The 23,860-nt window shown below is 36.7% G+C and overlaps 1 protein-coding gene across 1 annotated transcript; it reads right to left on the bottom strand.

The window, feature by feature from the left end:
- Positions 1 to 2,190: 2,190 nt before the first annotated feature.
- LOC133879408 (membrane-associated 30 kDa protein, chloroplastic) lies at positions 2,191 to 20,486 on the bottom strand. The gene is made up of 11 exons (XM_062317975.1): positions 20,260 to 20,486; positions 14,732 to 14,844; positions 14,317 to 14,427; positions 13,961 to 14,025; positions 13,797 to 13,878; positions 12,876 to 12,950; positions 11,652 to 11,722; positions 11,477 to 11,559; positions 8,451 to 8,515; positions 3,020 to 3,094; positions 2,191 to 2,556 (listed from the first exon to the last, which is right to left on the bottom strand). Exons 1-11 carry the CDS (start codon positions 20,396 to 20,398, stop codon positions 2,437 to 2,439), a joined length of 999 nt encoding a protein of 332 aa, XP_062173959.1. The 5' UTR covers positions 20,399 to 20,486; the 3' UTR covers positions 2,191 to 2,436.
- Between the last annotated feature and the right edge of the window lie 3,374 nt (positions 20,487 to 23,860).

Below are 23,860 nucleotides of genomic sequence, written 5' to 3'. Positions count from 1 at the left end.
CCAATACGCCATGCTGTGCTTCGCCCTCTCGTAGATAGAGGAATATGTGTCGACGTGATCAGCGCTGCCAAAATCTTCGCATAAGACTCTGGTTGCTTCAACCCTGGCATGGCAGAAGATGGCCACAGAGATGAAAAAGACGATTAAAAGGGTGCTCGTCTTTCTGAAATTCATCGTCGGAAGCGCGCTAAGTTGCTGGCGGGATCGATGAATGTATATAGGATGATCAACTTAATTAATTTCTGCTCAAAAGAAGAGGGAGCTTTTTGGTGGTGCTTGTGGATATATATCAATATATGTGTGTGAGAAAAAGTATGCAGAAGTGAAAGGGTATTTATAGTGCAAGAGTGTTGTGAAAGTCTTTCTGGGAGTGGGGTTTCTGGTGGGCATTTATGGCTTCCTTGTTGACCAAGGATCTCTGAAAATTGAAACAGTCTTCCTTCCCCATCGCCATGCAACTTTAAAATATATACGAGGGACTTGGTTTTGGTGGGTAACTCTGGTACACGCTCTCCCGCGTAGGAATGTGTCAACGGCGGTGAAGTTCAAGTAATTGTGATTCACTGAAATGGCCCTTGTTCGTGGCTTGAAAAGTCAAATATAAGTGCAGGGCCATATTGGTCATTTTGCGCTACGAGGGTAACAGTGGAAATGTGGAATACTGGATTATATATGTCAACGGACTCGGTCGCTGATCTTCTTTGTTTTTTGAAAATATCATAATGCCCTTGGGCTGTACGCGTGTTAGCAGGGAGAAAACAGTCAAATGACTCTCAGTCTGTCTGGGTATGTATATATTTATATTTCATATGAATTTGTCTTCGAACAAATATATAAAATATCAGGAGACTTTACCTTCAAGCTAACTGATGATACCATAATAATCAAATCAAATCAATTTCTTCAAATTTTCCAAACCGATTTGAAATATGATTTTTTTTTTCTTTTTTTTTCTTTTTTCTGAACGAAAGATGATCAGTATTTGGTAACTAGTCTTGAGAGACTATCTAAACCAATTATAGAGGACAAATTTAGTAATGCAAAAACAAATAATAATAATAAATAAATAACATAAAAAGAACCAAAAATATAAAAAATGATTTCGGTCGACCTATTAACCAAGTCCAAAGGTTGGAAATTTTGAATTGACTGGCTCTTATTGTTCTTGCTTTTGAATGGACTGTGTGCAGCCGAAAGATGTTCAAGGAAACCCAGATCAAGATGACTCCTGACTATTGTTCAAGATCATAATGTCCTTTAATTTGGATTTCGGACAGTCAAACATCTTGGTCTTTGCTGTTAGTAAGATCCCCAATACAGAATTGCCATATTTTATGAAATGAGCTCATTTAGTAGGACAATATATATATATATATGGAAGGGTTGCTTATAGGTAGGGGTGATAATTCTTATTTGCATATCAGATTTCGGTTGTGTCAAATCAAAGTATAAATATTAGACTATAACTCGATTCAATTCGTGTTGGGTTTATATCGAGTTCGTAGGTCATGTAAAAAATTACTAGCCCTAATGTCACGTGTCAGGTTTAGGTCGTGTTGAAACACAAGTATAAGACTATATATATATATATATATATATATATATATATATATATATATATATATATATATATATATATATATATATATATATATATATATATATATATATATATATATATATATGAGAAATGATTTTTGCACATCTCTTGTATATCTTTTGTACATCACTTTTCTAAATCATCCTTTGAATTTGTAGGACCCAATAGGATTCTTATGGGTCCTACAGATCTAATGGTTGATTTATAAAAGTGATGTACAAGAGATGTGCATGTAACATGTATAAATATATCAACCCTAACTCAACCCCTTTAATTAAACGGTCAAACCTTTTGACTCTAACTTACTAATTTTTTACTTGAGTTGTGTCAAATTTACAAATTGTGTCAAAAATTATCGAACTATACTTATACGTCCCAGCCACGTGCAGCACTGCTGCCCACCCACAACACCTATTGACTCGGTGGGCTGCAGGTCCCACTGTCACCAAGTGCGTCCAATAGCGCCCACAGCAGACACCGACTGTGTTGCAGTTTGTACGCTTGTTTGGACAACATTAAAGGAACTGTCAGAATCATTCTAAATCTACTTAAAAGGCTGTGGTACATGCAATTCAAAAACAAGGTGGAGATAATCTTAACCATATGCGTAGAATTAGAACAAGAAAATGTGATTTATCATACATAAAGCATGCAGCTCTCTTCATTACATGCCCGTCCAAACATGAAACACCACTATAACTGATTTAAGCTTGGCCTTTCAGCTATACAATGTCAATCTCTTTGGCCTTTAGCTGTACAATTTTAAATCTTATGGCAAAATGAAACCAATGCTGAGTTTGAAAGAAGAAATCTAAAAGACAGGCAAAACAGAAAGTCTAGAAATCCTTTGCTTTTTGCCTTAGTTCATTAAGCTCCATTTCTATGTCAGCATCTCGGAAAGGATATGCCTTGTTCGTACTTGTACTGACAGTTCTTCCAGGTGGAAGCTCTCCTTTCTGTCGGGGAAAAGAAGAAAAACAAGGCAAAGTCCAGGGTTGTTGAGAAGGCAGAAAATAAAAACAAATGTTAGCATTTTACAACAAACGAGACTGAATCTTCTGTCTCCCACCAGTTTCTTGGCAACAGACGAGAAAATAAAAGGACAATAAGTAGAAAGTTGGGAGCTTTCAACCCAGTCAAAGACTTTCTTTCCCTTATTTCTACATCCTGCCTCTGTTTGGTTGCCTCGAAAAACGAAGGAAAAAGAAAAAATCGCAACCCACATAATTCTTTTTTTCTTTTTCTTTTTCTTTTTTCTTTTTAAAAAAAAAAAATGTAATTGGCCGCTAAGGGCAACCCACATAATTTTAAACCCAAATGAGCAGCAATCAAGTTTTAAATTAATTTTTAAGTTAAGGAAAACTAGGACTTGGCTGAATCATAGAAAATCTAGTATATAAAAGGAAGGATAAGGCATACCTTTGTGCTACCAGATAGTTCCTTTTTCAGGTTTGCTAGATCATCATCAACAGATGAGCCCTCTAGCAAAGCAAACTGCAACGTAAATATTGAGTGTAAAGATGGTAGGTTTGATTTTCAAAAGGAACCGTCAATTGCAGGTAAAACCCATATTTTCATATGCATGAAATAGAGAACATGAATATTTAGCAGTGCGTACATCATGCATTACAATTAACCGAATGTTCGATGATTGATTTGAGATGCTCTGAGAGCCATACAGAAATTAAACAGGTAAATGTGCGACAAAAAGCTGTTTCATTATTAAAATCATTATGATGTTTTACATAAGTGAAACGCAAAGTTACTCATGGTATAAGTTGAGACAAACTACGCTCTAATCCCGACAAATTATAGTCACCTACATAGATCCATTTATGCCACCAGGCCCTGTACAGGCCATGCCCCTACTCACCTTTTCAATAATCATTTCTTTCCTACAATAAAATCCATAAATAAGACAAGAATTGCCAAATTTACAACTTAACTATACAAATGTGTAAAAAAACTTGAGTTGACTTTTCAATTGGTCTCTTCCATACCAAATACCAAATGAACCGTCTCCTACTTCCAATTTCAAAAGTAATTTAGCGTGTAAGAGTAACTTCAGCCATGATTTTCATCATGCCTGTCTTTATCTCCTTTCTCTCAATTTTTCTACTCTCTTTCCCCTTTTTCTTCCAATTTTTGTCCATTCTCTCCTTTTTAGATTAATCAATGTTTCTCAACCATCTTATTCATAAACAATAAAAATGATAGAAGGGCCATCAATGCATCGTGCTGGCCAGTACACATTTTATTCATGACCATTTTCAAGGCCACCTTCCCAGTTCGAGCTTCCTGTCTCCTTTGTGAGGCTTGTGGTCGTGACCAAAATGTTTGGTGTCACTTTGGTATTTGTGCATGGGCATACGCATGCTTGTGCACACTTGTGTATGTCAGCACATTCAGGCAGCTGTGTGTCTGTGCATATAAGTGAGATTATATTTGTCAAAACCAACTCACTGTTCCACTGAAGAGTTTCCAAAGATCAATAATTGCAAAACAAGGGTGAGTCCAATCATTTAGAACACAAGGCCACCTTCCTAGTTCAAGCTTCCTGTCTACTTTGTGAGGCTTGCGGTCATGACCAATATGTTAAGAATGTTTGGTGTTATTTTGGTATGTGTGCATGGGCATACTCATGCTTGTGCACACCTGTGTATGTCAGCACATTCAAACAGTTGTCTCTGTGCGTATAAGTGAGATAGGTTTTTTTTGTTGAGTAACAAACCGATCTTATTAAAAGTGTAAAGCGCCCATAAGTACACTGGGAGCATACGAAAGGAAACACCTAACTAGAAAGAAAAAAATGAACAAAAAAATCATCATAATTAATAACAGAAGTGACACAAAGGCTATAGTCCAAAGGTACAAAGTATGAAAGAAAGAGGATAGAATATCTTCCAAGGACCTCTCCAAATCCTCAATGTTTCCACTGAAGAGAGTCCAAAGATCAATAATTGCAAAACAAGGGTGACTCCAATAATTTAGAACACAATAGAAGGTTTGACTCAGGTAGGTCTAAGCACACAGAGGAAGACAAGACCATGGCAGTATTCCCATTAAACTAATATCAACTTCAGATATGATTTTCATCACAGCTGATTATCTCCTTTCTCTCAATTTTTCTACTCTCTTTCCCCTCTCCTTTTTAGGTTAATCAAAGTTTCTCAATCATCTTATTCATAAACAATAGAAAGGATAGAAGGGCCATCAAAGCATGGTGGATGGCCAGTACACATTTATTCATGCCCATCTTCAAGGTCACCTTCCCAGTTCGAGCTTCCTGTCTACTTTGTGAGGCTTGTGGTCATGACCAATATGTTAACAATATTTGGTGTCACTTTGGTATGTGCGCATAGGCATACCCATGCTTGTGCACACCTGTGTATGTCAGCACAGCAGCTGTGTGTCTGTGCATACTAGTGAGATGATATTTGTCAAAACCAACTCACTATTCCACTAATGAGTCCAAAGATCAATAATTGCAAAACAAGGGTGACACAAATAATTTAGAACACAATAGAAAGTTCGACTCAGGTACGTCTAAGCACACAGAGCAGAACAAGACAATGGCAGTCTTCCCATTAAACCAATATCAATCCTAGTACTTGTATGGACTGCAAAGATATGCCAGTCTCCACCAAGGCATTCACATCACTGGTACATGCCTGTATTGACAAGCTGTGACATCCCACATACCTCTCAATTAGTCCAAGATAGAAGATATCCATATTCCCCTCACCGTAATATCAGTACTATACTGTAAAACCAAAACCTCTGGTGAGTCCTCTTCTCTGCACTACCTGGTTGTGGAGATACATGATAAACTCAGGCCTCCTCAAGCCCAGTGAACCTCCACTCTTTGGGTTAAGGAATGATCATTCATCATAATTATCGGATACTCATTTCCCAATACTCCTTATAAAGGCATTGCAAATACTGCATCCATGTCTCATCACACCATAACATGGCCTGTTAGGTTACATGTCCTATGATGAGGAATTTCAATAAAATGAAGCAGAGTTCAATCAAAATAATATGTCAAAGATGTTGGACCACTACTCAATGACTTGGTGAATTTTTTTTATCAGGTAAGAGAGCTTGGAAAATAGCACTACAAGAACAGCTGCACTGAACACCATTTTTTTTTTTTTTTTTTATAAGTAATAATTTCATTAAAAAGCGCAAAGGGGCGCACTGAACACCATTTGAACTCCAAAAATACCAGCATCTGAACTTTTGACTCGGAGAGCCACATTAAACTTCAGATTCAGATTATAACCTACATCAATATAGATATACTATCTGTATATACTGTTAGAATATATGGAAAATATATTATATTTTCCGTATATTCCTTATTTGGTTGACATTGTAATATTCTCTATTTACGGTGAATTGTAATCAAATCATGGGGATTTGATTACCATATTAGTATTTACTCTGAACCCTATAAATAGGGACTTTTGTATTGTAGACAGGACAAGTTAATAAGATCACAATGTAGCCCTTTGGGCTTTACCCTGTGGACGTAGGTCATAGACCAAACCACGTAAATCCCCTATCTCTTTTCTCTGTCTTGCTTCCGTTATTATTCCAATTATTATTCAGTCCAATTTGACATGGTATCAGAGCCCCAATTCTCTTGGGTGATTTTTTTCCTGGGTGTTGGCCGACGTGTTCTTGGAATTTTTTTTGGTCGAGCAGTCTCTTGTGATTCTCTTGGTTTCTCAGCCGATTGGTTGGTATTTCACAGTGGTTTGGCATTCTCAACCTTTTCTGTTTTGGTTGCTATCGGCGTTCGAAGATTTGATTGTCGGTGTTTCTGTTTTGCACGAAGTCTTGTGCGTCCGGTGATTCGGCTATCGGCGTTCGGTGGTTGTCAGCGTTTCTGTTTTGCACGAAGTCTTGTGCGTTCTGGTCTGTGGCGTGGTGCGAAGTCTTCTGATTCAGTGGTCCTAGGTTGTTCGGTCCCCTTTTTCCGGTGGTTCGGTGTTGCTCTGTGGTCTGGCCGTGTCTGTCTTGCCGTGCTGCTCCTGTAGGTGTGTCTTCTTCGTGACCTGCTGTGTGTGAGGGCGGACGATCGTGGGTACGATTTTGTGCGTGGTGTGAAGATTTGTTGTTCAGGCAGTTTCGGTGGGTGCTGGGTTTCTAGGTGTCGGCCATCTCTGTTGAGGTGGTCTCCGGCGATCTGTGGTGGACAGGAGCGTTTCCAGTGATCTGGCCTGCTGGGGTCAACGGTCTGGTAGTTTCCGGTGATCTGGGCTGGTAGCTATCGGTGTTCTGGTTCTGTTATTCTTTTCGATGCTTTGATGCTGGTTCTGTTACTCTTTCCGGTAATTTGGTGCTATCGGCGTTTGGTGATTTGTTGGTTGGTCTACCTTTGAAGTATTTTCCCAAAATTTTCGGTGGTATGAAGGCTCAAAAAAAAAAAAAAAAAAAAAAAAAAAAAAAAAAAAAAAAAAAAAAGGTCAGGTTTTGTGTTTCTTTGAAGGAGTTTGTCGTGAATTTCTGTTTGGCGTACAACGTGTGGTGTGACGCAATTTTTTTGAAGGGTGCGATTCAGGATTCTGTGCATTGAAATTTTTTTTTCTAGGTAATTTTTCTGTGGTGACGGTGAACGTGGATTTGGTACAGTCTGGTGCGGTGCAGTGTACATGGTTGATTATTAGGTGAACATGGGCTACGTGTGGTGCGGTGCTTTCTCCAGGAGTTGCTTAAAAAAAAAAAAAAGAAGAAGAAGAAAAGAAAAAGAAGTTCTGAAGCAGTAGTTTGGGTGAATCAGCGGCCGGTTCATGCGGTCCCTTGGTGTGGTGTCATTCCACGATGAGCGTGGAATCCTTGGTGTGGTATCATTCCACAGTCGTGGAATTCTTTGGTGTGGACAGGTTCCGAATGAGGAAGTCCCCTTCGATTTTGGTAGTAGCCGATTCCTATGGGTGATTTTGGTAGTAGCCGATTCTGATCGGTGATTTCGGGTGTTTATCTATTGTTCAACCGTTGCCCGACGGTTCTCGGTAGTAGTCGATTCCAATCGGCGATTTTGGTAGTAGCCGATTCTGATCGGTGATTTCGGGCGTTTATCTATTGTTCAGCCGTTGCCCGACGGTTCTCGGTAGTAGTCGATTCCAATCGGCGATTCTGGGTATGATCTGATTTTGATCAGTGATTCCAAGTTTTTCAGGGGGAGTATTCCCGTTCAAGGTTTTCAGGGGAAGTAGTTCATGTTCAAGGTTTCTGTTGCCTTTGGTCGTTCAGGGGGAGTAGTTCCCGTTCAGAGAAAGAAGAAGAATCAAACTCAAGATTTCAGAATCTTCTATCTTGAGTTTGAGGGGGGATGTTAGAATATATGGAAAATATATTATATTTTCTGTATATTCCTTATTTGGTTGACATTGTAATATTCTCTATTTACGGTGAATTGTAATCAAATCATGGGGATTTGATTACCATATTAGTATTTACTCTGAACCCTATAAATAGGGACTTTTGTATTGTAGACAGGACAAGTTAATAAGATCACAACGTAGCCCATTGGGCTTTACCCTGTGGACGTAGGTCATAGACCGAACCACGTAAATCCCCTATCTCTTTTCTCTGTCTTGCTTCCGTTATTATTCCAATTATTATTCAGTCCAATTTGACATATACATGTCCAAATGAATTTCCACATAGGGCACTGAGCTTTACTTATCGACTTTCTTCCAGATTAGACTTCCTAAAGAACCTAAAAATAACTAGTCACAATAGTTACAGGGACTTACTCTCATCTTTCTTCACTAAGGTAATCACTGATCTAGATGCATAAAATAAAAATGAGACAAAAAGAAATGAACATCATGAGTACCTTTCCTTCAAGATCATCAGTAGTCAATTGACCAAGAGCTTCTGCTTGGGATTCCATTGCCATCACTATCAAGATAAAAACAATCGATAAAATTTAAATAGGAATAATAAATAGAATTGGTATGATATATCAAGATTGAATCTTCACGGACCAACACTGCAGCAGAATTAAGATATTATGCAAAGAATGACCTGGTTACATACTCTGGTGATAAAAAATAAAAAAACCATATTAGGCAATGAAGACTACTGTAACCTGTATTTTAAGTTTTAAGATGTGCATAGTGGGTGGACTATACAAAAGTGTTGCCAAAGTTCTATTAGGCATATTCTAGACTCTCTTCTCATAGCCAATGAGTGACTTGATAGTAGGATTAGATATGGGGAATCAGGTTTGTTGTGCAAGTTGGATATTGAAAATGCTTAAGCCATGTCAATTGGGAATTTTTATTGTATTTGCTGAGGAGATGCGGATTTGGGTCGAAATGGTGCAATTTGATAGCATATTGTATCTCTTCGACGCGCTTTTCTATATTGGTAAACGACACTCCGTCGGATCTCTTTAGTAGTTCTTGTTTGCAGACAATACCTTGATTTTTTGTGGAGCAAATCTAGATCATCTTCATAACTTGCGTTGTTCATTTTTATGCTTTGAAGGGGTTTCAGGCTTGAGGATTAATCTGGCTAAATCTGAGTTTGTCCCTGTTGGCAATGTCATTAATGTTGAAGGTATGGCTAGCATTTTAGGTTGTAGTGTATCTTCTTTGCCTATGAAATAGTTGGGCCTTTCCTTAAGAGCTTCATCCAAATCCATTAGTGACGACATTATTGAGAAGATAGATCGTTGTTTTACTAGATGGAAGAGGATGTACTTGTCAAAGGGTGGGAGAGTTACCTTGATTAAAAGCACCTTATCTAATCTGTCTACTTACTTCATGTCTCTTTTTCCCCTCCCGATTGGTTTTGCCAATCACATAGAAAAGTTGCAATGGGATTTTTTGTGGGGTGGAATTGGTGAAGAGTACAAATTCCACTTGGTTCGCTGGCCTAAGATATGTACTCCAATTTCTTAAGGTGGGTTGGGGGTCCAAAATTTACTTTTGTTCAAGCAAACTCTTTTGGGGAAGTGGCTTTGGCGCTCTGCTCATGAAAGAGGCATTATGGAGGGTGGTTGTGGATTCCAAATATGGCAACTTATGCGGTGGGTGGTGTTCAAATGAGATCCATAGATCGTATGAGATAAGGCTTTGGAAAAAAATCAGGTGAGGCGAGAGAGAGCTTTCTAGTCATACTAGATTTGAAGTAGGTGACGGCTCCAAAATTAGATTAGGGCATGACATATAGTGTGGGGATCAAGCTCTCAAGGATCACTTTCCTGGATTTGTTTAGTATTGCCCAATTCAAGGAAGTTACCTTGGCAAACCATTTGGATCTTTCTAGTGCCTCTTACCATTAAAATGTTAACTTTCTTAGAGCAACTCACAATAGGGAGGGGGATCTCTTAGACTCATTCTTCAATTTATTCCTTCATATTGAGATATGATGATGAAGACAAGCTTTGTTGAGTACCTTCCAAGAGAAGGTTGTTCGATGTTAGATCATACTACAATGTTCTTGTTCCCCTTGATAGCACTTATTTCCCTTGGAGGAGTATTCCGCAGAATAAGGTTCCTTAGAGAGTGGCGTTATTTGCTTGGTTCGCTACATTAGGGAAGATCCTCACCATGGACAACCTTAGGAAGAGGAATATCATTGTAGTTGATTGGTGCTGCATATGTAAGAAGAGTGGGGAGCCAATAGATTACCTTCTACTCTATTGTGAGATTTTCAGTGCTCTTTCAAACACTATCTTCAGCAGTTTAGGGATGGCTTAGGTTATGCCTAGTCGAGTGGTAGGCCTTTTCGCATACTGGAGAGGGCAAGCTGGTAGGCTTCGGTTTGATGCAATATGGAAGATGATACCATCCAGCCTTATGTGATGTCTTTAGAGGGAAAGAAATTATTGGAATTTTTAGGATCATGTGCAAGCATCGGTGACATTAAAGACTTTTTTCTTTAAGACACTTAACTTTTGGGCTGCTGCCTTGGATTTTAATATTTCTAGCTTTCAAGTTTTTCTAGATTTTTTTCTCTTTTTCTAGCTAGGTGTCTCTCTTGTATACATCCTGTGTACATGGGTTGTGCCTTTGCACTTTCTAAATGTACTTGCGATTACTTATAAAAAAAATAAATAAATAAAAAACAAAAAATAAAGAAAGAAACAAAAGATGTGCATAAATTGGTGCTATTTGAACATGCTTCCGGTGGTACATTCTTATTAAGACATGACAAGTTCATATATTAAACCTTTGGAATTTCAAATTTTAGCCAACCATGGCATGTACTCCTGGGATGCTCACCAGCGACAAACATAAAATGTAGTGAGTTATTTTAGAGCATTTTTCAGTTGACTAGTCAAAAGAAATGAAGAAATGACCCCCAAAAAAAAGAAGGCTCTTTTTCTCCCCTTTCACAGATTAAATGAAAATCACTCTCTCCCCTCTTTTTATGGTCTCCTGATGTTTCACGATATTCAATGTCTTGTATCATGCTCTTTTCCATGTGTCCCATGAAAGTTCATTTAAATCAACTGCATTCGCACTCAAGGCGGTGGAACTTGGAAGCATCATAAGAAAACTAAAATGTCTCGACTAAAACCCTATATATATAAGAAGATATAGTCTGAAATCAGAGTACATTATGCCACATGACAATGGTAAACTATTTTGAGAATAGGAATGAGTGGATTCAAGAACCAGTGGCATTTTCTACATGGAATAAAGATTTTTTTCATTTAACTTATTTTTTTTTCTTTCTAAAGGATAAAGGCCAACTTAATAAATCAATTCTTTCTGCAGCACCCTGGGGAAGAGGGAGGGGACTGATATGCAACCCCAAAAAAGAAGGGGGGGGGGGGGGGGTGTATAGCTTTTATCCCAAATAGGTAAATGTGGATTTAGAGTGATTCCGACCATCTAAATGACTCACCTTTTTCTTCCATCTTTTCAAAAGCTGAAAGAGCATTACTTGTATTGACATTCCCCAACATCTCGCTCACTTTGCTTGCAGTCCTGAACTCGAAAGTGGCAATTATTGGCAACATTAGGGAGGCAAAGAATAGGTAAAAGCACATAGCAATAGGTTAAGGTGGTGGAAGACAAACTTTGCAGACTGAGCACGTGCTTTCAGGGTATCTTTCTTGGATCTTGCTTCCTGTATCTTACTCTCCAAAAGCTACACAAACGAAATTTATAGAAAGCAATTTCATTAAATTCCTTGATGTATACTAATTATGCTCAATAGCATGGTAAAAGTCAGAATAACTAAAGATTGCAAATTCAACCAGTTACATGGCAAAGTTCATCTGTCAGTCTCTGGACACCAAATAAAATCGATCTCATCAACTTTAGCCTTTTGGCTGGTTTTGATAGAATAGGAAACAGGTAGAACTAATTGCCTTGGTTCTTCCCAACTTCTTGTTTTTCATTTGAAGTACAAGTTAAAGCTGCGTAACTTACAATCTATTATTAAAACAATCACAGCTTCTCTCCTCAGTTCTTCATGGTTCTCATGATAACTGTTTTTTCCCCTCCTATAAGTAAAATCTCAGGATAGCTATAACCAATAATACCAATTTTTGCCAGACAAGAACCAGTTAAATGCATTCTAACCAACAAAAAGAAGATCCAAGTAAAAATGTTTTCTCTCTGCTTTCTGTTTACTTTAAAGTTTTACACCTCAAGGAAAAACATGGCTTTTACACATGCTATTGCATGACTTATAATATTTTTTTGATAAGTAATAACCTGGTTTTATTAAAAGCGTCAGGCGCCCTTTAGTACACCAACAGTATACAAGAGAAAACGCAATGCTGGAAAACGAAAAAAAAAAAAAAAAAAAAAAAAAAAAAAAAAAAAAAAAAAAAAAAAAAAGGAAAGAAAGAAAGAAACCCACCAAACAAACCCACAAGAACCTAAGCCTACAAGCACAAAGAACCCCAATCCAACCCACAAGGAACACACAAGAAACCCACCCAAAAACCCACAGGAACCTACACCCTAAAACACAACACCCGCAGTCCACAAGCAACCCACAAACTACAGAACCTGAGCCTTTCCTCTCCTACTCCTAGATTGCACACTCGCAACGTCGTAGTTTATGGAGCTCTTCAGATTCTGCAGTTCTCTCCTTCCTTTGAACTTATACCGCTTCCCCATACTACCCCGATGAAAATCTTCCTCAATGGCATCCAACAAAGCCAGGGCTCAACAATACCAAAACAACGGCGATGCACTCTTGGTTGGCAATAGTATTTCAAACATTATTGTCTATCAAAATAACCATATGATGATATAAATAATGCATAAGAAAATAGATATTAACATACCCGTGTATTAGAGACAAGATTCTCAACAACAGCTTTTTGTTGATCGAGTTGAGCTTTCAAAGCATTAGCATTATCCTGCAAAAAAATTTAAGCATAATCATTATCGGGTGCACCAAATCCTTTTGAATGTTGCATTACTATGGTCCAGATTCCAAGGTATCCCCACATAGTACCACTTTTTCAGTTGCACCCGCTTGCATCAGCAAACAAACAACAAATAAGAGTCAATTCTACATATTGTAATTCTTTTTGTTGTAAATGTTTTTTTCTGATATACACAATAGCAATATCTAATGGGCTAAACTGTATAGATTCAGCTCCTCAGCCTAGTGGCAAGTGGCAACATGAGTCCAAAATTCTTCTATTTGCTAACCCTTTTTAAGATATCTTGGCTGCCTGCATTGGAGGTAGACATAAGAATCATGAAAAATGAAAGAGTTTTCATATTCATCAAGATATTTTGTTGAACCATAATATGTAAGTCAGGGTCTATAATTTGCCTAACCCCTCAAATTCAAGTTAATTTGGTAACACACATCCCTGAAAAGTGATTCCAATTATCATCTTCCATTGTAAACCCTCATTACAGCATCTTAACATTTTTATAAAACTAATTGCTTCAGATTTTTTTCTTTTACAAATTCTTTTGCAGAGATGAGGAACTTCACTCACCAATGTGATCTTATAATGCATAGGCTGGATCTATGCAATCTATGTAAGCACTGTGGGTAAAAAAAAAAAGGAATATTTTACAGAAGCAGAAATGTAAGAAAAATGAGCAAGAAACAATACAAATGATTATTCAATATTCATCAGTTTCTAGCATTTTACCTTTCAAATTCATTGAGAATGTTCATTATAAGTCCAAAATAACAAATATGAACTCCTAGCATAAACTCTTTTAGAAAGATGAAAACTTACAGCATAAGATTTACGCCTCTTTAGAGCTTCACGTGCAAGATCCTCTTCTCCTTTCTGAAGAGCAAATTGTGCCTTACGGTACCTATATTGAACAAAGGCACACAGTTATCATGCGTTATCAGTATGCCTAGAAAATCAAGATGATACACACACTCATATATTACCAATCTTCAGAAGCTTCTTGTGCAGCCTTATACTTATTTCCCAACTGCTTTTGAGATGCCAAAACCTTCTCACAAAAAAGATAAAAATAAAAAAGAAGCACCAATTTTAAACATGAAACTGGAGGGGAGAAAATAGCAGATGTTACACACTGGCAATGAATAGTGGGGAAAATTAATCAGATATCTAAGTCCATAATGCGTTTAATATGTCACCCACATGTTTGGTGAGCAGTAGAATACAGTTTGTAGTTTTTTCTATTTTGGGAAATAGAAGAACAAAAAAGGGTTAATGAAAGATAAAGAAAGGTCTGAGTAAAACAATTTAATAGAATGGGGATAGAACAATTGATGCTTACTTGTGCAGTGGCCTGACGCATCTTTGTCAAGTCATCATTCATTTCAAGAACTGTTTGTTCTAAAATTTTCTCCGGATCTTCAAAGGAACTTATAACTGCATTTGCATATGACTGCCAATAGGAGAGAACTAAATCATATTATATGTATTATTATTTTTTTTACAAGAGTAATATCATTAGAAAAACGCAAAGTGCAGTCAAGTACACAGGGAGTATACAAGAAAAGCGGCTAAGAAGGAGAAGAAGAAAAAAACAAGGAAATCATTAAAGCTAATCACTAATGGAGCTAGGAACGCAGCAGTCCAAGAGAACAAAGAAAATATGTATTATATAACAAATACCAGTTAGTAGCCTCATGATAAGCATACAATACTAATTTTACGCGAATGCATGTGACGAATTCCTGAAATCTCACCTTGACAACTCTAGCAAACCGGTCAAAAAGGTTCATACCAGCACCAAGAGCACCTCCCCTTTGTCGACTACGGGATTGGTTCGAAGCTGCAATTCTTATCCCCGTAACTTTTACTGTCAGAAAAATAAATATTTCCTAGGTGAGGGGTTTATACAGGAAATACAAGTGAAATTGCACATAGAGAGAGAGAGAGAGAGAGAGAGAGAGAGAGAGAGAGATTACAATTCTTGCAAGGAAGTTCAATCAAAGTATTGAAATTAAGTAGTTTTACTTTTAGAATTGTGTCAAGGTGATAGTTGATACCTAAAACTCACGATATGCAAATAAAATAAAAAAATAAAAAATAAAATAAAAAAATAAAATTGAACAATAGAACTCCAGAAAACTAACTCCTATGAGAAATCCCATTCCAATTAGAAGCTTCAAACTCATAAAAAGAGCAAGAGGTGGCAGTCTTTTTTTTCTCTCTTTTTTTTTTTTTTTTTTTTTGGCTGTATCAGTAAGTTGTATGTAGACATGCATATACTAATTAATCAAACAGATACTTCAAATGTATTTTATTTATCAAAGAAAAATACTTAATAAGATCCAGTCAATAAAAGAAAATCCAATTTATTCATTGAAAGATTAATTAAAAGCAAAATTCTTTCCAAGTATTCAGCACGTGCAACAGGTCAAATGTGGCCATATCCTTGTATATGGCATGACCATAAGTCACTCTTTGCTTGAGGAACTTCATATGTTTGTGCACTAGTCTTAGAGAACTTTACTTTGCAGAGCTCCTTACCAATTATTCAGCACGTGCAAGTTGCAACTCTTCAAAAGTGGTCATCTCCATGTCATGATCCATAATTCCTTCTTTGCATGAAGAACTTCTTATGTTTGTGGACTAATTGAAAGACAAATTTACTTGGGAGAAGGTAGTCAACAACCCAGCTTCACATATTTCCCAAAAATAGTTTGCCAAGTACAATTTTTTTGTTTGAATCAAATGGTGCTAACAGATGCACATCAACCTTTCATCCTCAGTGTTGGTCTAGAATTGATAGGTTTCTGCTCTGTCCTAATTGGGAACAATAGTTTCCTGATGTCATTCAAAGGAGACTCCCTAGAATTTTGTCGGGTCACTTACATTGATGCTTGATTGTGGGGTTTTGAATAGGAGAAGTCTGTATTTTAAGTTTGAGAATATGTGGCTGAAGTCATAAGGCTTTGTAGACCAGGTGAAAACATGGTGGAGATCATACAGTTTTCAGGGTTCCTCTAGTTTTGTGTTGAAATGCAAGTTCAAAGCCTTGAAAAAGGATTTGAAAAAAATGGAATGAAAGATTTTTGGTAATGTTGGGAAGAAGAAAAAGGATTTAGTGGATGGTCTGTAACACCCCAATCCCAATTGGGAAGACATGAGTAGCCCACATAGAATTAAAAATGGTATCAGAGCAACCTAATAACCCTGGCCATCTGGTACTAGAGCACCGCATGACCTGGCCCTGACAAGGACATCAAGGGTTTAAGGGAGGGGGAGTTTGTAATACCCTAGTTCCATATTAGAAAGAGATGAGTAGCCCACATAAAATAAGTTTTTTATAAAGATACTCATGAGTGCTAAATCTCACACTGTTTAGTTACTAGGTGAAACTCAATTTAATAGGGAATTCTAGGGAAGCTCTAAATTAACTAATCTTTTTAGGGTGATAGCGCAAGGATGATAGCGTAGATGTGGCCAACGCTTTTTCTTGAACCATTACATGGTATCCGATAGCTTGATATCATTGCAGAAGGTAGACCCTTAACTGAGGATGATAGGTTGAGAAAGGAAGAAATTTCTAAGGACTTGGAGAGGTTTATTCTTTTTGAAGAAAGGAACCGGAGGCAGAAGTTAAGGGTTCTTTGGTTGAGAGAGGGAGATAAGAACACTAATTTTTTTCATTGGGTGGCAAGTTCGAATAGAAGAAATAACACCATGGATTCTTTAGTTGTTAATGGTCCCTATCTTTAGATTCTACAAAAATAAGGGAGCACATTGTGCAATTTTGTAATCAACTTTAAATTCATAATAGTTCAATTGGAGGCCAAAGCTAGATGGCCTTTCATTCAATTCCATTGGTGTTGGGTTCTTGGAAAGATATTTTGAGGAGAGTGAGGTGTATGAAGTGGTGAGACCTCTGAATGATGATAAGGCCCCGGGCTCTGATGGTTTCTCCATGGCCTTTTTTCAGACTTGTTGGAAGGCCCTTAAAGAGGATATCATGCCTGTATTTCAGGATTTTTAAAGCCGAGAGAAGTTTGAGAAGAGCATCAATGCAACATTTATTTCTCTTATCCCCAAGAAAGCCGGTACTATGGATATTAAGAACTTACGTCCTATTAATCTAGTGGGTGGTGTTTATAAAATCATATCTAAGGTACTAGCGAACAGGTTGAAAACAGTGTTGGAGTAGATTATTTCTAGTTCTCATAATGCATTTATTAGGGGGAGACAGATTCTAGAATCATTTTGGTAACTAGCGAATATCTTCATAGTCGAATTAGATCAAGGGAACCTAACATGTTATGTAAATCGGACTTAGAGAAGACCTAGGATCAAGTTAATTGAGAGTTTTTGTCGTACTTGTTGAAGGAAAATGGCTTTGGGGGGAAATGGAGAGCTTGGATAGGTCATTGTACTTCTACAGTGCGGTTCCCCCTTCTTATGAATGATGCTCCCTCTAGATTATTTAGTAGTTCTCGTGGATTGAGACAGACCATCATTTATCTCCTCTATTGTTTGTGGTTGTTATGGAGACTCTGAGTAGGATGATGTATGCTACAGTGGATAGGGTGCTTTTATCAAGTTCTTCGGCGGGGTCGAGGAATAATGACGAGCTTCTAGTGTCTCATCTGTTGTTTGGGGATGACACTTTGATTTTTTATGTGGCTAATCGTGAACAACTCCGTCATTTGTGTTGTCTCTTTTTATGTTTCGAAGTATTTTCAGAGTTGAAGATTCACTTATCTAACTCAGAGATAGTTCTAGTAGGAGATGTGGACAATGTAGAAAGTTTGACTAGTATTCTTGGGAGTAAGGTGGCTTTTTTGTCGATGATGTGTTTGGGTCTTCCTTTGGGAACATCATATAAGAATACATCCATATGGAATGACATTTAAAAAAAAAAAATGGAACATTGTTTAGCTAGTTAGAATAGGCTTTATTTGTCAAACAAAGGCAGGTTGACCTTGATTAAAAGTACTCTATTCAATTTACCAACTTATTATTTGTCCATGTTCCCCATTCTGATTGTGTGGCTAAAAGGATTGAAAAACTTCATATGAACTTTTTTGTGGGGTGGAATTGGTGTTTAAGTTTCATTTAATCAATTGCTCAAATATTTGTTTTCCAATGCTAACTGGTGCTTTGGGGGTAAGAAATTTGATTCATTTTAACCAAGCTCTCCTGGGGAAATAATTATGGCGTTATGCTATGGAGGCTTTGTGGAGATTGGTGGTGGAAATCAAATATGATAGCACGAGTGAAGGCTAGTGTTCTAAGGAGGTCGTGGGACTCTTCAGAGTGGAAGTGTGGAAATATATAAGAAGAGGGTGGGGAGTTTATTCAAGATTTGTTACATATGAAATGGGAGATGCAACCAAGATCAGGTTTTGGCATGATTATGGTGTGGGTACCAGCCCAGAAGGTAACTATTCCAGAATTGTTTAGTATTGTGCAGTATTAGGAGGTGTGGGTGGCGGATCACATGCAGATTTCTAATGGAAATCTTTAATTGAATTTATCTTCTATTGGACCTGTACAAGATTGGAAGGTGGACTTGGTGAATGCATTCTTTGATTTATTGTACTCTCTCAAATTGAGACAAGATGGTGAGGATAAAATTTGTTGAATCCCAACCAAGAGAAAGTCTGAAGTAAGTTCAATTATCATGCGTTGTTTATTCTTGTTGGTTCCCATTTCCTTGGAAAAGTATCTAGAGAGTTAAGGCTCTTTTGATAGTGGAGTTCTGTGAACGACGGCAGTAGGGAAGATATTGACTTTGGATAACCTGAGCATGAGGAAAATCATAGTGGTGGATTAGTGTTGTAAGTGCTAGGGGAGTGAGGAGTCCATAGATAATTTTCTTCTTCACTGTGAAGTGGCAAGAGAAACATGAACTTCAATTTTTCGCCTTTGGTGTAGAATGGGTCATGCCTAAAAGTAATGCTAGAAGTTCCCCTTGTGTCCCTCCAAAAAGAATTTGATTTTTAAAATCACCATTTAAAAGCCACATCGTTTTTTTAGGGACACAAGATGGACTTCTAAAATTACTCCATGTCTAGAAATGTAATAGAGTTGTTGGCATGTTGAAGAGGTCAATTGGGAAATCATAACATTTTAGAAGCTTGGAGGAAGGCATATTTGTGTTTAAGGTGGTACATATAGAGAGAGAAGAATTCAATGTGCTTTGAAGATCGCGAGATTTCGATGGAAGAGCTAAAGAATGTCACGTTTAAATCTCTTTAAACATGGATTGCAGTGTATATTATTCTGCATTTTTCTAGTTTTTCTGAATTTTTGGATTATTTTTTTTCTTCCTTATCTCCTTAATAGGAGGTTTCTCTTATATACTTCATGTGTATTAGGGTTGCACCCCTCTATGCCTTTAGTGAGATTGATTCAGTTATCAAAAAAGATAAAAAGATAATGGAGTCAGAGGGAAAAAAATCATCACTTGACTATAGTTATTGTTTCGCATTATTGTCTCAAACAGTGACACCTAAACATTTTTGCTGTTATTCTCCTTTTGTTCTGTACTGTCTCATCAATATAAAATCCACATCAATAAGCATATTGTTCCCACATATATACTTATTTGACACTATTTAAGATAGTTCCTTCTTTATCGTAATTCTGGCATTAGCTACTAATTGTAGAACTACATATCAACAGTGAACTTATATTAACATAGGCACAGCCAGATGGGCAAACCGTCATAACATATCAGAAAAATAGCTCCAAAAACATGAATAAACGAAGTTTGAAAATCTGAAATACCAAATTTCCTTCATAAATACATGAGTATCAATAACTTCACCAAAATTCTATAATTAAGCAATTAAACCAGAACTTAGCCGCCAAAATACATAACAAGAAGATCACAAATTGAATGAATTTTTCAAAAAAAAATAAAGATAGTGGATTCATTCCAGAGACTACTTTCCAAAACTCACTACAGCTCTATCACATTGCTGAGCAAATGCATAGGGAGAGAGGGAGAGAGAACAATTAAAATTCAAAACATTTAATAGCACATTTTCCATAATTTGAGACCCAACAAAGAAAAAAAGAACTCTACTTTACTAAGTCTAGTGCAACCATTTGGATTAAGTCAGTTCAATATTTCTTTTCTTTTCTTTTCTCTACTAAGCAACCAAACAGAGTGTAAAGTGAAACACATATAAGAACCAAAAAGAAGGAAAAAAAAAATGAACTAAAAAAAAAAAAAACTACGGCCTGCCCGCTAATCCACGGAGTAGTATTATCAAAAGGCACATACCTCCGCGACCGAAAAACGACGTCGTGAGGGGCTTCCTGACCATACACAGACTGTGAGAGCTTGAAGATGAGGGCTGGAACAAAGAGGCAGGCGTTGAGGCCAGGGTTAACCCTGTAAATATCTGCGGTTGCGTGGCCATTTTGCTGCCGAAATCACTACAATTGTTGGGGAAACACAGAATGGTTCCAAAAATACCAGAAAGAAGATATTGGGGTCGCCTCTCTCCAGTGAATGGTTTTCAGAATTTTGTGTTTTCGGACTTTCCAAACCCGGATGGATCGGGCCGGATCCGGGTCATAAAAAAATCCGCCTAATTTTTGTGAAATTTGGAATTTCAGAACTTGTGTGTCCCTCTTATCTTCGAGTCACCGTTGAATAGTAATATCTATTCAATGTTGATTTTAAAAGTCACGTCATTTTTTAAAAAGTCACGTCATTATTCAATTTTAAATACCCAACTCTCATGAAGCGAAGGTCACTAGTTCGAATCTCCCCTCTCCCTTTTATGTAGACATGTCAAAAAAAAAATACTCAACTCCCATTCTACTGGGGTAATGGGGCAATGTCCATCACCCTTTGAATCAACATTTATTAAAAAAAAAAATATCAAGGACTTATGAGAACTCTCATATCAGCCATTGAGGTGAGAGTGAGATGGAAGTAAAATATATATCATTACCATTTCTTAAGTTGTGGACAAAAATAATCTTCAAAATAGAGAAATCTTCTTCTTCTTTTTTTCTTCTTTTTTTCCTTGTGTTTTTCTATCCTAATTGAGACCCATCCGCCTTTCGTTTTGTTTTTTTTATTTTTATTTGGGATGAGGGTGTCACTAAGATTAGGGCGGTAAATAAACAAAGTAACTCGTGAATATGTTCAAGCTCGGCTCGATTAAACTCGATTCGATTATTAAACAGGTCATTGTAAACACAAAACTATGTGCAATTATTAAAGAAAAAACTTCACTTACCACTCCTGATCTTTTATCACTTTTGCAATCATACCCTTAAACTTTAAGAAGTGTTACTTTAGTATATCCATCTTTCAATTTTTTTTTCAATTTCAACCCTCCATTATGATTTTTCGTTAAATCCTAATGGAGTGGTGTCAAAATTTTCAAAATACCCATTTTTTTTAAAAAAGAAAAAAGAAAAAAACTGCTAAAACTTAAGCATTGGTTAAGGTTTAATGAAATTCGCAAAAATACTCACACCTGAATCTTTGAAAAAAAAATAATAATAATAATATTTTTTTGAGAAAAATCCAAATATCTCCCTCAAACTACCATCCAAATGACAATATCCCTCCAAACATTTAATTGGGACAATGTCCCACTTCAAACTACCAAAACATTGTCAATGTCCCTCAAGGCTAGCAAAAAGACAACAATGACCTTACAATTTTTTTCAATAAAACAAAAATACGCCTAAAAAATAATTTAAGAAAATAATTTTTATTTTTTTAGACAAACAAGAAAAAAAAAACACCAAAACTTTTTTTAGTTTTTCTTTTAATTTTTAAATTTAACCACCCTTGGTTTTTATGTATTTCTTTTTTAATTTGTATTGATTTTATTTTATTAATGTATTTTCGTCATTGGGAGGAACATTGACAATTTTTTGTAGTTTGGAGGGAACATTGTTTAATTTGATTGTAGTTTGAGGAGGGTATGCAAACTTTACCCTATTTGGTTTTTTTTTTTTTTTTTCAAAGGTTGAAATTGACAAGATTTAACAAAAAATCCTAACTAAAAGTTGAAATTGAAAAAAATTAAAAGATGGATTCACTAAATTGATATTTTTTTAAAGTTTATGGGTTTGAATGCAAAAGTGATGAAATATTAGAGGTGGTAAGTGAAATTTTTTCATTTTAAATGATACTTTTTTCTTTTCTTTTTTGACATGTCCACACAAGAGTGGGGAGGGAGAATTCGAATTAGTGACTTTCGCTTCATGAGGCGTGGTCCCTAGCTAATTGATACAACATACTCATATAAAACTCAACTTAACTCAATTAATGTTAGTAAACAAATTCATTTTACTTAGAAATATTGTAAAAGTTGGTGCTTGCTGAAAATATGGGGTCATGGAATGTCCTCATTATATTGCATTCATTTCTCAATAAGGAGTATTTTTGTAAGCAAATTTGACATGAAAATTGTCTTTATTAGCAAATTTTTGCCCATATTAATATTCAATTAGAGTAACATAAATACTATGGTTTTTATCTTCCAATTGTCTAACAATGTTGATGTGACACTATCAATCAACTATTGAATCTTTGTTTTTTTTTTTTTTTTTTTAATTAATAAGAATTAATTCAATGGTTAGCTAACTTAGTTAAGAGTGCTATGACAACATTGTTGGACAATTGTAAGATAAAAACTATAGTATCAAGCATTACTTAGAAATTAGTAAATTGTAATTAACCCAAGATATCCACAGGCAGGTGTTCGGGCAACCCAAAACTTGCTCAGACAAATAGGTCTCATAAATGGCCTTCTCACAATAGCTTGTCTGGAGGTGTGAGACAGCACCATAAAATAATTTACACAAATGAGTAGCGTAAATCATTTTACGCTTTATGAAGATTATTTAATTTGGTTAACTGCAAAATTTTTAAGTCGATCAATATTTTACATCGTACCAAACACTCAAAAATAGAAAAAATCTTTTTTTAAAAATATTTTACGCCCCAAGAAATGGGTCTCAGTGAAAATGATTTTCTTTTCCTCACATCTCTTGTTCAAAGATAGTGAACAGTGCAAATAATAATAATAATAATAATAATTATTATTATTATTTTATAGATACCAATAAAGAAAATTACATTGAACTAGGGTTGGGCAACCCAAAATAACAAAAAAGAAAAACTAAGAACGAAAATACATGGAGGCAATGCTTTCGAAGATGCGGGCCTATTTGTTCTTAACACGGATGACAAGAACGGGGCCACCAATGAAAGTGGTAAACGGTGGATAAGGAATCCAAAGGACCCCAACACCATGAGTAACCAAACAGAAAATACAATGAGGATACACAACACAAGAAACCAAAAAAAACATAAATGCCCAAAATACAACATAGGAAATAGAAACTAACAAAGAAAAAACCGAGGCAGGAGATGGGAGTCTCCATGGCCGGTGCGTGTGTACCACGCGCCAGCTTCTGGAGACCTCTCCCCACACATAAGAATCGCACGCCACCAGAAACCAACAACAGAGGCAGTGAAGAGCGAAGGGGAAAGCTGGGCTTGCACGAGCCGATGAAAGAGATCTACTTGCTGGCGCGTGCAACCCACTCTCCGGGCAATGGGTATCGGAATGAGAGGCGGCTGGTGTCATTGGAAGCAGAGGACGACGGTGGTCACAGTGGAGAGGTGAGTGGTATACAGAAACTGGCAGAGATGTGTAGATCTAGATTGGAAATTTTCGATCCAATAACCTCTCCAATTTCCACAAAAACCACAGAGGATGAAGGAGATAGCCGGTGATTTCTTTGTGGATGTACAAGAAAGCAAATAAATAGCCTCCGAAGAGGCGGATAAAGCTAGGAAAAAACCCAGCTAGATAGGGGCCTCATGAAAGGCGATAGAAACCGCT

This window comes from Alnus glutinosa, chromosome 1 (assembly GCF_958979055.1).
Source record: "Alnus glutinosa chromosome 1, dhAlnGlut1.1, whole genome shotgun sequence".
Classification (NCBI taxonomy): Eukaryota; Viridiplantae; Streptophyta; class Magnoliopsida; order Fagales; family Betulaceae; genus Alnus; species Alnus glutinosa.
The sequence above is the reverse complement of the archived record's forward strand: the minus strand, read 5'-3'. Positions and strand labels throughout refer to the sequence as shown.

Excerpts from the sequence above, each read along its gene's own strand:
- LOC133879408 (XM_062317975.1), bottom strand. The coding sequence starts at position 20,398 with ATGGCCACGCAACCGCAGATATTTACAGGGTTAACCCTGGCCTCAACG. Across the intron at positions 13,879-13,960 it reads CAAGAAGCTTCTGAAGATTG|GTACCGTAAGGCACAATTTG; the intron begins GTAATATATGAG and ends TGTTCAATATAG. Across the intron at positions 11,723-12,875 it reads ATCTTGTCTCTAATACACGG|CTTTTGGAGAGTAAGATACA; the intron begins GTATGTTAATAT and ends TCGTTTGTGTAG.